The following is a 16,705-nucleotide window of genomic DNA, read 5'->3' as shown; positions in this document are numbered from 1 at the left end:
GATCGCCATTCTGAGACATGTGATATTAAATCTTGTTATGTCAAATACTTAGTTACACTGGCTACAATGCCCTTCAAACCGGAACACAACAGTGACTTCACACTGCTGCTTGGCGGCAGAAATAGAAAGTTATGATACTATTTCACGGTAAAGCCCTGCATGGAGTAATATAGGCTACAGACCAATTTTCCTATACTTAACGCATAAAGGTAAAATTATTTAAAATACTTACTTTTCTTGAAATGCACAAAACTATACGTAATGGGTTTTCACACGTTTAGGTACATTTGGATTTTATATACACGGGATAAATAATATTTAAAAAATTATATTAGAACTATACGATCTCAAAAGTTTTGTTTGATTGTAAATAAAAATTAATAATAACTATTTTCATTTAAATTCTTAAGTATTTTTATACTAACTGTGTAGTATACTGCATAACTTTTTGGCAAAAAAATGACTCATGAGATTAGAAAATAAATAAATAAGGAAAATGTATCTCCATAATAAGTATTCAAATTATAAAATTATTGTAAGCATTTGTAGTACATGTTGCATAGGTCTACGACCTATGCATGTACATTTTAAGAAGTGTTGTATATTCAAGTACTTAATTTGTTCGAAATTATTTTTATTATTTACTACATTTTGCTATGATGAAGGTATTTAGTAACATAAGTAGCCACTATAAGTACTTATTTGTAAAACAAATCGTTGAAGTGGAAAACTCTAGTAAATCATTGCAGTCGAATCGGAAACGGAACCACCCACTCAAAATTCAAACAATGATCGAAGACCACAACCAGCGGGCAACCGCTCTTGCCCTAGCGGGAAAAAAAGGCGTCTCTGGCCTCTGTATGCGACAACTCGACGAAAATGAATATCGGACGCATGAATCGAATGTCGGGCGAGAAACAAACGTAACGAAACGTCAGTCTGTGGGTAGCGCTCGAGGGAGAAGTGTGTGCCGGTACGCTCTCCACGCACAGCTGATCGCGCTCGCGTCTTTATTAGCGATTTATAAAACTCGGTCAAATTCAACTTATCTACCTCAAATATTCAAAATATGGTGATTTTAAATAGATTGTAAATATATCCTATTGATTTTATGGGCTATATAAGTTATCTGCGGTGACAGTTTACTAATTCATAAAAACGATGGGTAAGTTGAGTCTTTTTGTTTTTCCTGGTTTTCAATAGTATGTGAACATTATGTAATGTATTATTACTTTTCTGAAAAAAATTGTAAAGTTACTTAAGTCAGTACAAACGCAAAACTCACACAAAATAACATTTTAATTTAAAGAAGAGGTTATGTTTACAACAAAATTTGAGTTATTTAGGGATGGAAATAACTAGTTTTGGTATAAAAATACCGAAATCCTATTATTTCTTAATAAAGTTGTAGAAGTTAAGTCGCAAAATATTATCTTTGATCTGCACTCGTCAGCCTTTATTTACAATGGCTAGGTCTAAATGATAAGTACTTACATACACAACCTACGTGATTGATTTTAATTGACAGTCCATTTGATTAGCACGAGAGCCAAATTATGTATGTACCTTTAGCATTCGGCACGAATTTCGACATAAAAATTAAACCGTACACAAAATATGATTTTACATATTCCTAAACATATTTTTATTGCTAAATTTTCTTTACATATTAAACTGAAATAGGTATGAGAAATAAAACAATTTGACCATATACATTTTGGGAGCAGACATCGTAGGTGGTAGAAACCTGCCTACATGTGGGCGAGAATTTTGCAATAATAGGTTTTCATTCTAGACTATTTAAAATAATTGTCTCCATTCATCTTATACACTTTTATAATAAAAGTATATAAGTATTGCACCTAACTTGCTCCCAGACGTATGACTTTATTTATTAGTTATTGTACTAATATGTTAACTTATGCCTAGCAATGAAATATTATTTTCTTTTTCTTTTTTTTGGTGATAGAATAAGTGTGTCTGTGATAAAATAAAATATATGAAGTGCTGCGAGAAGATATTATAATTCTATTCTCACATTTTTTTTACAGTAATAATGTTAATACCTAACCAAAAAGCGCTACCTTCGGGAATTTACCGGCGGCGTTTTATATTTATTTATTAAGTTTTCCAGCAGACTTAACACTAGGATTATAACAATTAAAATATTATAACTTAAAGCTACAATGTACTCCCAAGACTATGATTAGGATATGTAGGTATTTATTGCCATTCCTAAATTTTTATTAATTACTACCGTCAAAAAATTGATCCATTATGTTATTGACACTTGTTCTAACTATCTTGATTAATCCTGATGGTCAATAATCAGTAATTTGCATAGTGTCCGAACGAAGGTCGATTTCTGGCCGAAGCCGAATATTCGGTTATCAACACACCTTTGGCTGAACTAGAAGCTGAAAGGTTAAAAACTTAAATAAATATAGTTTAATATTGGTAAAAAGCTATAGGTAATTAATAAGATCACTGATTTTAAAATTAAAGCTTATTGACTGCAAATTGATCATGGTATAAAAAAAATTTGCTATTTGTAAAAAAAATAATGACTGGGAGAGAATGCCTTTGGCATTAAGTCCGCCGATATACTTATTATGTATATAAAGTGCAAAATAAAATAAAATAATAACATGTCAAAGTAATATCAATTATACTTAACATTTATTTCTTTCGTCCGACGGATCGGAAACCAAATTTTAGGACGTTGAGTGAATGAATATATCATATTCATTTAAACATTTTAAGCCATAAAGTTCTATTAAATTGCACATAGTAAAGAAGTCGAAATGCCTAATAAGAGGCCTTGCTTTCTAAATTAAGTATAATCATTGTTTTTTATTATATGCAGTAAATTTAATTATTTTAGTAAAATATAGATAAAACTGATTATTTAAAACATCGATTAAAATGTTTATAGGAAAAAAATAGGTTTTAGTGAACGTCTTCATTTTGAACATTCAACCATTGAACAAGAAAAAAACAAAAAATATTTCTGCGACCACAAAAATCAACCAATCATGATAATTTAAAAGTACAAATCAAATCTTAAACATGAATTCTCTTAAAATCAGTTGCGATGTTCTCAAAACGACCTTACTAACATAACAAACATATTGTTAGTAAGTGCTTATATATCTTCCTGTATGGGCAAATATAAAAATAGAAACTACAATATAAGTATTGTATAGATATAAGATACATAGGACATTGCACAGTGTTCTATTATATTGTGCATACCTAATTAGAATTCATTTCACCTGCCCGGTACTCACGATCACGCGCATAATCGCCTGGGAAACAATCTAATTTGTATTTATGCTCTATTTATATTTAGTAACGTCTGAATTAAGTGATTTTACATTTTTATTTAATTAGGTAAGTATTTATACATTATTCACAAATGCTTTACTTAAGTAGTCTCAAATTATCAGATTTATTACTTTTTAGAATGAATGCTTTAGTTACTAACTTATTACACTTTAAAAACACTCATGTACGTACTTACATGTAAGAAATATAAAATAAAGGTTGGTGCAATTATTTACGTAGTTAGGTATGAAATGCAAGGTCTTGAGTAAAATTAGTAGCACGGAATCAATAACGGTTGGTAAAAATGAAACTTGCGCAATCCATTTAAGTAAGTATAATATTTTCACACGCGATTTATCTACTTTTTAATAGACAACGATAAATCACAAACGTCTGGTAGCCTAATTAATCCAGTTAGTCATTATAGGTAGGTAACCCATACCGCAGACGTTACGCGTAATCTCCACTTACTAAAGCTTGAGTCATTGTCAGATTTCATCATTTAATTTACATAGTTGCCTGTATTGCATTGTGTGATAGATTAAATGTTATGCAAGGTCATAGACATTGGGCATACGCCTAATTCTAATTTCATAACATAACGTCACCTCATGCGATCGTCGTAATCTTGTATTGTCTCTGATTAATATTCTATAGATATTATTTTTGTAATGCCCAAATAATATTGTAATTTTGTAAACATCACAGGTAAGTATAAAAAATAATAATAATGTTCTAAAGAAAGTCCGTGACCTTAATTCTGGTAGACGACTAACTTAGTAATTTCATATTTGAAAACCCAAAGGAATTCATAGATCGTCATAACTCTATATAACAACTGTCATTTTTACAAACTCCAATATTAACAGTCAGATATAACATACAGGTAAGTAGTCTATAAAATTAAACAATATCGATGACTTGTAGTGACATGTCGCGACGCGCAGCAACTATTTGCGTCACATCGCATGCCCAAGGGCGTAGTACATTACGTGTATTGAAATGTTTAAATTAAATTAATAACGAATATTTTGATAATAGATATTGACACACAAAACAACGAGGCTATGACGCTAGGCTTGAAATATGCTGTAATGCCGCAAATTGAAGGAGGAATACCTAAATAACATACTTACATGTAAATGCATGCTTTTTAACATACGTGATTTCCTTTTTATCTTGGCAATGGTAAAGCTCCTACTACGTCTTAAAACTTTGTCCCCGAGTCAATAAGCAGAGGACCAAATGTATATGTATAATATGTAAGTATACATTTCACTGAGCTTATTTCCTTCTTATAATGTGACAGGTGGTAAGCCGATGGGCTTAAGAAGCACAAATTTCAATCACAGACAATTCACTTTTATTTGACTGACACAATTTTATATGTTTTGAGTTTTGACCTAGAAATCGAAGCGAGAACCTCATAATTTGCAACACAAATGCATTATTAATACACTAAGCGGCAAACACAACAGCTAACGACACCTAAAAGTTATCAAATAGGAACACGTCAATTAATTGAACAAAGGTATTGGAAGTAGATAAAGCTTTAATGTTTTCACACCTGCTCACAAGATTAAGTGATGTCGGGGTAAGACCGTAGGAGGGGTAACATCGTATACGATGTTACCCCTCCTTAAGTATACTTAACTCTAATAACTTTCTATTCTGCTAAAATTTTTATTTCCTGACAACATTGCCTGCAACGTTTAGTAGTGGAAACTTGTAATTCTTTGAGTGTATTCTTTTTCTATGAGTTGTACTAGCTGTAAGTTTCCCAAATATAATAAAATAAAATAAAACAAAACGCCATCTTGTTCCCAAGGTTTGCGTTAGTAATTCCGACAAGTAAGATGAGTTTACGGTGCCGTCAAACAGAATACTTATATTTCGCCATTTCTTTAAAGGTTCGTACTATGCCCGTGTAAGAATTTGCTTAAATTTAATTCACTATTTACTGTTTTAAATAGATTTTCGAGTTATAATATGGTAATTAAATCTTCAGCCTTTTTAAATTAAATTTGAGGAAAAACGCCAATGTGATAAAAGCGTCCAATTATAACCTAACGCAGCTTAATATAGGTGTCCTACTTGACAAGGGTTACAATGTACTTACTTCCCTATTTTTTTTTTTCAAAATAATTTTAGGCAATACTCTGTAACTACCGAATTGTAAAAAACGAAACGTAATGCGCAAATCGGTGGCCATATACGAATTAGATAACATGCTTTCATAAAATCGTTAAATGTTCGCTAAGCACATATGTGTGAGTAGCCTCCTTAGCAATATAGCTTGCAAAACTGTATACCTTTTTAGGTAATTTCCCAAATAACCCAACTACATTCATGATAAGTACTTACTATAAAAATCGTTAATGCTGGAACTGCAATATTAAGCAATATATAACTAATTCATATTTATTTGTATGACAATATTATGTAAACGCCAATATAACATGATGCATTAAATTTATATGGGCACGCGCGCGATCTACGAAGCCGCAGAGGTATTCCTAAAGCCGCCGCTAACCGGAAGTCCAGCAGGAAACGCGGCGCTCGCACTGACGCGACGCGATTGGGTGACCGGTGAACGCCGCGCCGCGCCGCCGCACCGCGCGTTGGCTGTACGCGGCATAACGAGCTGCGGTGCCGCATTTGTATCTGCTGTCCAATGCTCGCGCCCCGAAGCTTCACGCGGCACACCTCATGCGGCATGCCTTCACTAGACACTACTAACAGCTGTGCTAATAATTACGGGACATCGCGATATAAATTTATCCATCGAAGCGTTATAAAAAAATATTAATGTAACACGGATGCTTGACAGGATCTATTTAAAATCTTGTTATCACAATTCGAAAACTAATTAATTATACGCTTATAAAAAACCATAGAAAAAGTTAGGCTTCGTCTGCTATGCCTGTTTCACGGAAGTAATTATTCTGTAAATAATGTTTTTACAGAGAAACATCTGTTACGGAATACTAATTTGTTAACACAAATAGATTGATTGCATTTCATTACTTGTTTTATACACTACAGTCTACACCCAAGAACTTGGGCTGCTCGTACATTAACACGTTATCTATTGTAAGTATAATGTTATAAGTTGATGTTGTTATATACTTACGAGAATGAGAATAGATAGATATACCTAATTGATCCCTTAGTAAAAGTCAATCAGACCTTATTTTACAGCTTGTAGTTAAATAGTAAAACATAAATCGTAATCACATACATGGAAGTGAGCAATATAAAACAGCACTGGTTACATATTTTACATTGCATTCACATTCTATAAGAGATACATCAACTTCCCGCTTGCAAAATGATAGGTGTACTTTCACGGCTTTGTAATAATGGAAAGAGACTATGTACAAGAGATTAGAACATAATGGTGCGGAGGTGTATGCGTGGGAACGCTCCCAGAGTTCACGTGCCGCCAGCTCCGGCGGTGCCGACTGCCGACTGCCGGCAAACCAACGCGATCGCGACCGCGACGCACCAAATCTTACATTAATGTGCATGATTTAGATATAACCGCACCGCTTGCGGCGCGAATTCTTTTAAAGCTAATTGTCTAGAAAGCACCCACGGTGGCTCAGTTTAGATGCTATCTCTGGATATTGTTCGCTCCATTGTTTAATTTCTAGCAAAGCCGCAACATGCACAATAGTTAGCCGCATAATCCTACATATTATTATTACATACGCGCCGTTTATTTCATTACGAACCGATCGGTGATCGCACACATCCTACAATCATATAACTTTGTATTGTTAGATTAAAGTTATTTATTCAAGTCACAATATTATACATATTTATAAGGACCATATTGAATAATACAAGTGAATGAACTTTATAAGAAAATCAATTATGCTTCCATTCATAAAGCTGCGATGGTTCTAATACGTGTAGGTGTCCATAACTCACCGGATAATTCTGCATTGATGTTTTCTAATTAATTACAATAGCCAATATAATTAACAAAGCGAAGATAACGATAGGTTAAGGTAGCGAAAAAGAATTATGATAATATGTATAGGTATTAAAAAAAAAACATTATTCTTCAGACACGTTTCTAAATTCATAGATATGTATGTAATTATTGCATACAATTCATATGCAAACAGAGATTAAAATCACATATGAATTAATTACAGATGCGTTATGTTTTTTATGAACTCCCTCAATACCATTTAAGATATTTTTCTTTCTTGCTTATTTACTTTTCAAGTTTTCGAAAACATCTTAATATTTTCCAGAAAAATGAAATCTGAAAGTATGTACTACGTTTCTACTTATTGTATGCAAAACAGCCATGTTAGGTTCTGGACTTACATCTTTATATACACTAAGTGATAATTTTACTTTATACAGTTTTAATTACTCATCGATATAACCAATTCATTCTTGGCCCCCGGGATGTGCAGTCACCAAATTACCAGTGCCAGATAATTTCCAGTTTCAAAATTGTGATATCTCTTTAATAACATTGATGATATTTTGCGAGTAAAGATAAGCTACTAGATCCCTAATAGCGCATATTAATGGGTGGTACGTTAACCCTAACACATACATATTCAAAAGAAATAAGGATTTTAATTATGAATTAGGTAATATATATCTGTACTCATCAAAATAAAGTGATCGCGAATTAGCGGTATTATCTAACTTGTGTTTAGATAGCGCGTAATCAGATGGGGTCGTTTACTGGCGTGTGCGCATAAGCCTGGAGCTCCATTGACGCGGCGCATGGTGCTGTGAGGCGTCTCTAGTAATACACCTAGTTAGTGGTTCCGGATACGTTCGGACGTGTCGGATGTCGGAGTGAGTCACCGGCGCCCACGCCGCGCCTCCGCCGCGCCACCGCGCCCACCGAGCACCTACACTTCACCCAGGAACTCGTGCTCCGACTCGTACATAAACACGTCATGTTACTCACAATTTCCATCACACTTTATCTCATCTTGAGTTAGGCTATTATCGTAGAAGAATTAATAACTACCCAATTAGTAAAATAATTTATACATACCTAATGTTATAAGGCAAAGAAAGCTCTGTGACTATTTTAAAAACGGCATAAATATGATAAATTATTTTGAGTACATTTTTTGTAACAAAATTAAAGCGTTTATTTACGTTAAGAAACAGCGGTGTTTACATCTTCGGTCATTGTCCTATGCATACGAGAAGAGTGCGCAAAAATGGCAACCACTTCAATAGCAGCAATTGCATAGTTCGCACCTACGCAGACTAGATAAGGCAGCGTTCATAAAAGTATTACATTTTAGTCATATGCGAGATTTAAGACCTTAGTGCATTCCAATTATACTGTCGTTACTTATTGTAAGCTGGCATCTTAAATAATACATAGGTACTTAAAACCTCGACGAATTGTGAAGTCACTAACAATTATATTTTATTTTATGCCGCTCCAGGTTTAGTCGATTGGATTTCATCTTATCCCATGTTAACGGTGATGTGCGTGCATTAGCTTATATAACTATTGTGACTATGTACAAGAAAGACTTGGAAAAAAAATACAAAAGAAGTACTGAACAATTGATGACAAAAAGAAAGCCCGGAGTTTCTTTCTGCCTTTTTCTTCGGGTAGTCATCACTTAGGTAGCTAGTGAAAGGCTGGTAGGTTAGCTAGGTTAGGGCTCATGTCCTCGCCGGTGAGGATCGCGACGCGTTACCCTTCTATTTCCCCCTACTTGCCAGTCCGAGCTGGTTACTTCGGTTTGTACCTTGTCTTTTGTATAAACTTTATCCCTAATTTAAAATCTCCATAGTTATATAAGTAATTTTAATAGTTGTATAGAAATAATAATTATTCTTATTCTTTGTTTTGACGGATCATAAGTGCAAATTTGTTCGCCTACGTGATAAATAAAGTATTTTATTTATTTATTTTTTATTTATACATAAACTAAATTCATCATCATACGAAATAAGAATACACTATTATCAGCTAGGAAAAGCGCAGAAACAAGAAGATATAAGAGAAAGTGTCACTATAACAGTTTATTATGAAAGGAATGCGATACAATTATAGAACAATGAGTAATATCAACATGATTTTCCTGCTATTCGGAACGTAGCGACGATAATTTTGGTTATTTTAATGAAGGATTATTTTGCGGCGCAAGTATCTCACGAGGCAAGACTGATTAATTCAGCATGACAACAGTGAACGACACCGAGACAATAAGAATATACAAATGACAAGCAATGCCTTCTAAATTAACACGGACGTTGTTACCGGGGCAGATTTAGCTGTGTCTGCGGCGCGTCTAGGCTATTTGTATTTTGGCATTGGACATTTCGCAGTCTCGTGGGAAACGGAGTTGAACGACTGCGGAGACAATGCGGTTCTGTGCTATCTCGACTAGTCGTTCACCGCACCACCGCCCACCCGCGCGCCCTTACCACTCCGCAACCCGCACCGCCTGCAGCCTTGTCTCTTGCCTTTGCCTGTAGTTACCACTTACTGCGCCGATGCACAAACGTCCATCACATGGATTTCCAACAATCTATTTTTATATTCCTAACCTATGTCTGTATTTAATTAATATGGCGTGATAAAAATCTTGCATATGGAGTTTATTAACAATTTACTGAAAAGATCATTGTTTACACGCTTGATATCTTATTTGCATTTCAATAACATTTATATTAAATTTATTGAGGTTTCCAATAATCCTACAAAAAAATACTTATATAATAGTAAGGACCTGATTGAAATATTGCCTGATGGTAAATCCCGACATGAGTGTCGTGTCAAGGGCAGTGTCGGGGTTTGCGGCGGTGGCGCGAGCGGGGTCGATACGAGTATGCGCTGGACGCGAGCCAGCCGGCGGCACCGCTCGCCACCGCTCCGCCGGCCGCCGCACCGAAACCGTCGTCGCACATAAATACACCCTCGCCGCTATAGTGGAAGTGCTATCAATGCAATTAATGAATACTTTGGTATTATACACAAATATTGTAACCTAAACGCTTTGTATGATTAGGATAACATTTATATTTATTTTATAGGTAATATAACTGTATAGACTCTAAGTTACGAACGAACAAAATATATTTGTATAAATTTGTTTGTTAAAAAAAGGACTAGTTGTAGTCATTGTAAGTAATACTTGAATACATTAGTGTTCATCTGAATTCATTTGATGCCAGAGAATGCAATTATTTTATTAATTATATCAAATGGAATTAGTAGGTAAATTTGTAAAAACCCAATCAAAATCCTTTAAGTACGTTAACTAAATTATTTACTACGTCAAAGAATTTTACTGACTGACTGCGCGGGGAAAACACTCGTTTTGTTGAATTTGTTTCCGGGAAAGTAAAACTTGATAGAGCGTTAAATAAAAAATGTTCACGCACGCTAAAATTACGAAAAAAAAAACAAAATATACCTAATTATGTACAATCCATTAAAAAATCATGCTATTTTGATTAAAGATAGGGAAGATACGTAAATATTGAGTCAAATAAATATCTCACTCACGATGGAATATGTATGTATATTTCATGAAAATAAAATGTACACACAAAAAAATTACTCGTATTCTTTTTTAACAACGTTAATCCTGGCACAAATGTAAAGTAATAAAATTGAAATATACGAACACATCCGCGAACTACTTTAAAATAAAAGAAGAACATTGTCATCCTACCCACTTTCTATTTTCCGTGTTTTTCACACTGAAAACTCCACAGTGAATAATGCGGTCATCGCGCGGCGTTAATAGATATTACGTGCCGTATTACTATAATATACATTAATACTATTATAAGTACGTGTTATTTAATTTTGTTCTTATTGTTGTAGATGAGTGGAAAGCGCACGCGCAGCTATAGGTGTGCAGTTCATCAGCGGGACCGAGAGATCAGTTCCGAAAACGACTTTCATCTTCTACTCGAGGACCCCACATTATTTGCCAGGTAAAATTTATAATAATACTATAGAGTCAGAAATAACATGTGATATAAGAATTCAGACCACACATAGTCTTTTAGCTGTCGTTTTGCGTTTTCTGTGTCCAAGCCACACGAAAATGCAGCGAGAAACAGAAGACACATTTTAATGTAACCTAATTTTAACGGTATATTGGCATGTATTCGAAATTGAAAATAATAGAGGTAATTTACAAACGCCTACTGGTGTTATTTTGTTCCGTGTCATTGGTTAGTGGCAATGATTACAAAAATATGTCAGATTTTTAAATTTTCAATTCCTACTACATACAAAACATGTTTGTTTTTGCAAGTGAAGGTCCAGAAATGAAATCAAATAGTTTGTCTAATTCGCAGTTTTCAGTGTTGAAACAAAATGTTCTCATGTCAGACCAAACTCAGTGACAGTGTGCCGACATCCGGGAAAATTTTAGGCATTTAACAATGTTTGATCCCTAAATTCTAGTAAAATGTAGCCTTAATTAAATTGAAATCAAAATTTTAGTGTAATATTTTTTTCAGTTTATAAACCTACAAATAAATGCTAGTTTATCGGTGGTTGTAATATATTTTTAATGTCCGGCTGCCGTGTCACAGTGACATGTGGTGTGCTTTCGTACAATTTAATTGTGGATAAATTGTCTTAATAAAGGCCAAGATTACTGTGAAACTGAGCCAATTGATTGCGCATATGGCGTACATTTAAATATAAAATTCGTAATACTGCCCACGGAACCAAGGTAACAGTTGATTTGGAATATAACCAAGGTGCGATTGTAGTAACAGAGCGTAAATTTCTTGAAATATTTTATCTAATTAGATAAATATCAGAATAAAAATTAATATTATGTAGTAAGTATTGCCTAGTAAAATAGTAGTTTATAACCCACTAGTATACACATGATGTAAATAACAAAATTAAACGACGGTTTTGCCCTAAAATGATATAATATTCAAATAACATTGATTGTCTTTAATGAAATAAGCACAATAATTATATTAACATACAATAATTTCTAATAAGAAATAGACTGATGTTAGGTATAACAATGAAATGCGTAATTACGAAAACCGCATTTATGTTATTTTCCTTATTTTCAAGTTATTGTTGGTTGTAGGATGGTGCACCTAGTGGCGATGGAAATGCTGCCCGAGGAGCGGGACCGCAAGTACTACCAGGAGCGGTACACGTGCTGTCCGCCGCCGCTCTTTATCATCTGCGTTACGCTGCTAGAGGTGAGCGTCTTCACTAACCAAGATTAAAATATGGTACCAGAAAGGAAATTATTTGCACGATGCTTTTCCTACTTGAAATAAGTACCACACTCAAAAAAGGCGTGCAGATTTTGTTTTACTTTTATTTCTGGAATCTGAAGCTCACATTGAGGTCATAGGTTGTGTCTTGGGTACTCAGATATCTAGACCCAAACGAATCACCCTAAGTTTTTGATTCCGGGATCAAACCCGGCTTCTTGTTTCACAGACGATTCATCACCCAGTTTGTAATCTTGATAAGAAGATTTACATAATATTATGCAAGGTTGCGGCTTTCTCTGTCAAGCAGTAGCAAAAGCGCGCGCAACTAGTGCACTCGCGATTCACTAAGCTTATATCCGTTCTATATCGTGATAGGTGGCTAACCTACGACCACTATCACCATTATAAGACCACGAAACCCGTCCCGGGCAACCAAGCATAATTACTTATTAGCAATTTATTGTCTCTAGGATTTAAAGTATTTACAAAGAAATTTATTTGTATATCCATATTAAAATTGTAATATCGCAAATCGACCTAATACAGGTATTATTTTTGCGCTGCGTATATGGCATAAGACAAAAAAACGCATTGTCATCATCACTTTCTACGCGCCTAGTACCGCTTGAATGCCCGCTCCAGTTACTACGGTTAATTAAAATTTGTAATAGCGGATTTCACATCCGTGCAAACAAGCGGTTTACGTGAATCACAGCAATCGCGTCCAACACTGCGCACGCCGCCGCGCCGCGGAAGCACGCATGCCACACACTCGTGCTCACTGCCCGCACGAGTGACGAGACTTGTGGCTCGTCCTCGCCGATTGCCGCCCGTCATACATCGTTCCGCAAGCACCGAACGAATTGCACGGTTACCGCGACTCGCCGCGCCGCGCCGGCCGCTTACGCACGCCGGCTTTCTTACTAACGGTTTTCCCTCAATGAATAATGCACTAAAACGTCATTCATTGCGCAAATTGTTCACTATTCATTGTTTTATGTAAAATCCTCGAAAAATACATTGTAACAATAATATTATTACTAAAAACCATGCTAATGACTACTAAGAGTTTATTTTACGAGCTACGAGTAGGTAAAGCAAATAAATGGGTTAATAAATATATATCTACCTAGCATGAATATACATAATAAGTATTAAATATCAATCTAAAACGTTCATATAAATTGGGCAACTGTTAACAGGCATCGCGTTGTTTACTGGAAAACTATTTATAATGCCCCTAACACAATAAGTGAATAAAAACATAAATACAATGACGTGTAATAAAAACATTGTAGCATAAATAAGATTATGTGGCATCTTGACGTGTAGCTACTTATGTACTAGACTCCTAAATGCCTAATTTAACTTGTAAATAATTATATACTTACTTAATTTAATTGTAACGCATTATTTGTTTCTTTGCAGTTGGGCGTATTCGCGTGGTATGCATGGGGCTCAGGCGGCGTGGCGGCGGCCGCGGGGCCCGTGCCGGTGGACTCGCCGCTCGTGTACCGGCCGGACCGCCGCCGCGAGCTCTGGCGCTTCCTCACTTACAGCGTGGTGCACGCCGGGTGGCTTCATCTGGCCTTCAACCTCCTCGTACAACTAGCGGTAAGTACATATAGCAGTTTAATGTTTATTATTCTTTTAGGCCATTGTGTTCTAGTGTGTTTTATAATTTGACAGAAGAAAAAAAAACGACTTATCCTTGCATCAGAACATCGTGCGACTAGGGTTTTTTTTAGAATCAGTCCCCGCATTCAACACCGGGGAAACTTGCGAATGGGATACTGGAATCCCCTGGCTTAGCGACTGCAGGGCCGTAGAGGAAAGTGGGGAAGGAATTGTGGGGGAAGGAGAAGTAACCTCTTAGGATGAGCGGAAGAGAGAAGGCCAGGAAATGTTCACGAGCCCTCATAAGTCTCAATGTAAATTTGACAACCATGCACAATTAACTGTGTGCTTAGGGCGACTAGGGTTAGGTTTGGATTCTGGTATCCAGCGTGATACCATGAGAGGAGTACGTAGACTTGAACAACATAGGCACGAATTAGGCATCAAACAAATAATACGATTGATATAAGTTTAATAAAGCGATATAATAATCTGTTTTCAGGTGGGCCTACCTCTAGAGATGGTTCATGGAGCAATCCGGTGCGCCGCGGTGTACCTGGCGGGGGTGTTGGGCGGGTCGCTGGCCGCGTCGGTACTGGACCCCGACGTGTGCCTGGCGGGCGCCTCGGGCGGTGTGTACGCGCTCCTAGCCGCACACTTGGCCAACGCGCTCCTCAACTTCCACGCCATGCGCTACGGCGCCGTGCGGCTTGTGGCCGCGCTCGCAGTTGCCTCCTGTGACGTTGGCTTTGCTGTTCACGCCAGATATACCAAGGTAACGTATCATATTATTTACTGTTTCATCGAACATTCAATGAGCCTTTTACCACTAATTTTTATATTTTTGTTATTTTCTTATTTATTAATCTTTTCGCTAGACATACCCAGATCTCACAAAATTAAATCCAAATACACATTACTTACTTAAAGAGAAATCTTTCACTCATGTTTCCTCTGGTTATAGTTTAAATACTTAGTTGTATCGATGAACTGTTAATAAATTAATAAACAAAAGACTAATTAATGTTGTATGTGTGTGTGTGTTGCGATAGGAGGTGCCGCCGGTGTCGTACGCGGCGCACGTGGCGGGCGCGCTGGCGGGGCTGACCATCGGGCTGCTGGTGCTGAAGCACGCGCAGCAGCGGCTGTGGGAGCGGCTGCTGTGGTGGGCGGCGCTGGGCGCGTACGCGGCGTGCACGCTGTTCGCCGTGCTGTACAACATCTTCAGCGGGCCCGTGGACGAGCTGCACTACATGCCGCCGGACCCGCCGCCCATAGCCGGCTTCTGACCTGATCGCGCGCTCACACCTCCCGACACTTCATCTTAGGCTTTGTGTAAACTCGTCTCGACCCTCTCGATGGGTTCGCTGACGCAACCAAAAGATTCCACGCCTCGAGAAAACTTTAGTGATATGATTTGAATGAGGTTGCTTGTAGTCTCCTATGAATAATCGAGTGCTGAGTGTTCCCGTTTGTTATGTTTAGTTTGCACGTCAAACATGTTTACATCGAAGCCTAAACAGTAAGTTTAGGGAAACGGTGCGTCCCAACCACAAAACGCCTAGTCAATTTCCTTAGTGTGATTCGCTATAAGTAGTATTAAAATCGAGGAGGTCTATTGATGTCCGATATATTACAGATATGTTGCCTGTTTCGACGGCATATTGTTTACAAAATTTATTAATGTTCGTACAAGAACTGTCCACGTTATACTGTTTAATATACAGGGCCTCCTCGCGACACTTTTATTGTTAAGTAGTGTTAATTGTATTGAATAGGTGAACTATTTTTGTACCTACTGTCAGCGTCCGTAGTGTATAGGATGAAGGCGTTACCGCGACACATCACATTAGTGTTCCCGAGTGGACCGGGCGGCGTCATTACACGCAGTATTTATTAACAAGTAGCTTTTACAAACCGCCGAGCACTGAGTTGGTCACGTCGCCCGGCGTAGTTGTGCCCGACACACCAAAGATTAGAAATAAAATGGCGTCCATGCACGAAAGATACAAAACTTTCCGTTTTCATCTGTACTCCAATCTGATTTCGTACAATTTTAACGCAATGTTTGCTCAGAACGAAGGAAGTATGCCTCAGTAGTTGATTTCGTCTGATTGATTGTTATGTAAGAATAAATTGCTCAATTGCATTGATTATATTTTAATCAGTAATGATTATGCTCAAAAGTGAGTTTTTATTTTATTTTATGGGATCAATTGATTGCTATTTTAATTATATTAATTTGTGTAATGTGAATTCGTCCATTTCCAGTGTAATCATTCGCATTTTATCTATTTACTAAAATGAAACTGTAACCGGTGTTTTTTCTACTTACTAGTAGGTATAGTGTTATTAATAATGTGCCTGATTCCTATTATAATAAATTCGATTGTATACTTTAATTCTAATCAAATGTCTCAAAATGACTGAATTTGTATAAATTATTGCCGAGTGTTTTTCGTTTAATTTATTTTAAAATTGTTTTAAGTGTGAATCGAGATAATTATAATTATGTGATTATATGATTGAAAAT

The 16,705-nt window shown here is 36.2% G+C and overlaps 1 protein-coding gene across 2 annotated transcripts; it reads left to right on the top strand.

The window, feature by feature from the left end:
• Positions 1 to 918: 918 nt before the first annotated feature.
• On the top strand, positions 919 to 16,645 carry LOC115446316 (protein rhomboid). 2 transcript variants are annotated; one of them, XM_030172924.2, is made up of 6 exons: positions 919 to 1,165; positions 11,174 to 11,286; positions 12,417 to 12,534; positions 13,984 to 14,169; positions 14,675 to 14,947; positions 15,225 to 16,644. In XM_030172924.2, exons 2-6 carry the CDS (start codon positions 11,174 to 11,176, stop codon positions 15,459 to 15,461), a joined length of 927 nt encoding a protein of 308 aa, XP_030028784.1. In that variant the 5' UTR covers positions 919 to 1,165; the 3' UTR covers positions 15,462 to 16,644. The 2 variants fall into 2 exon arrangements, with proteins under 2 accessions (XP_030028784.1, XP_030028785.1); XM_030172925.2 differs by lacking the exons at positions 919 to 1,165; positions 11,174 to 11,286 and adding an exon at positions 11,440 to 12,066 and having other exon boundaries at positions 15,225 to 16,645.
• Positions 16,646 to 16,705: the final 60 nt, after the last annotated feature.

This window comes from Manduca sexta, chromosome 12, assembly GCF_014839805.1.
Source record: "Manduca sexta isolate Smith_Timp_Sample1 chromosome 12, JHU_Msex_v1.0, whole genome shotgun sequence".
In the NCBI taxonomy this organism is placed as follows: domain Eukaryota; kingdom Metazoa; phylum Arthropoda; class Insecta; order Lepidoptera; family Sphingidae; genus Manduca; species Manduca sexta.
This window is presented reverse-complemented; position numbering and strand designations above follow the sequence as displayed.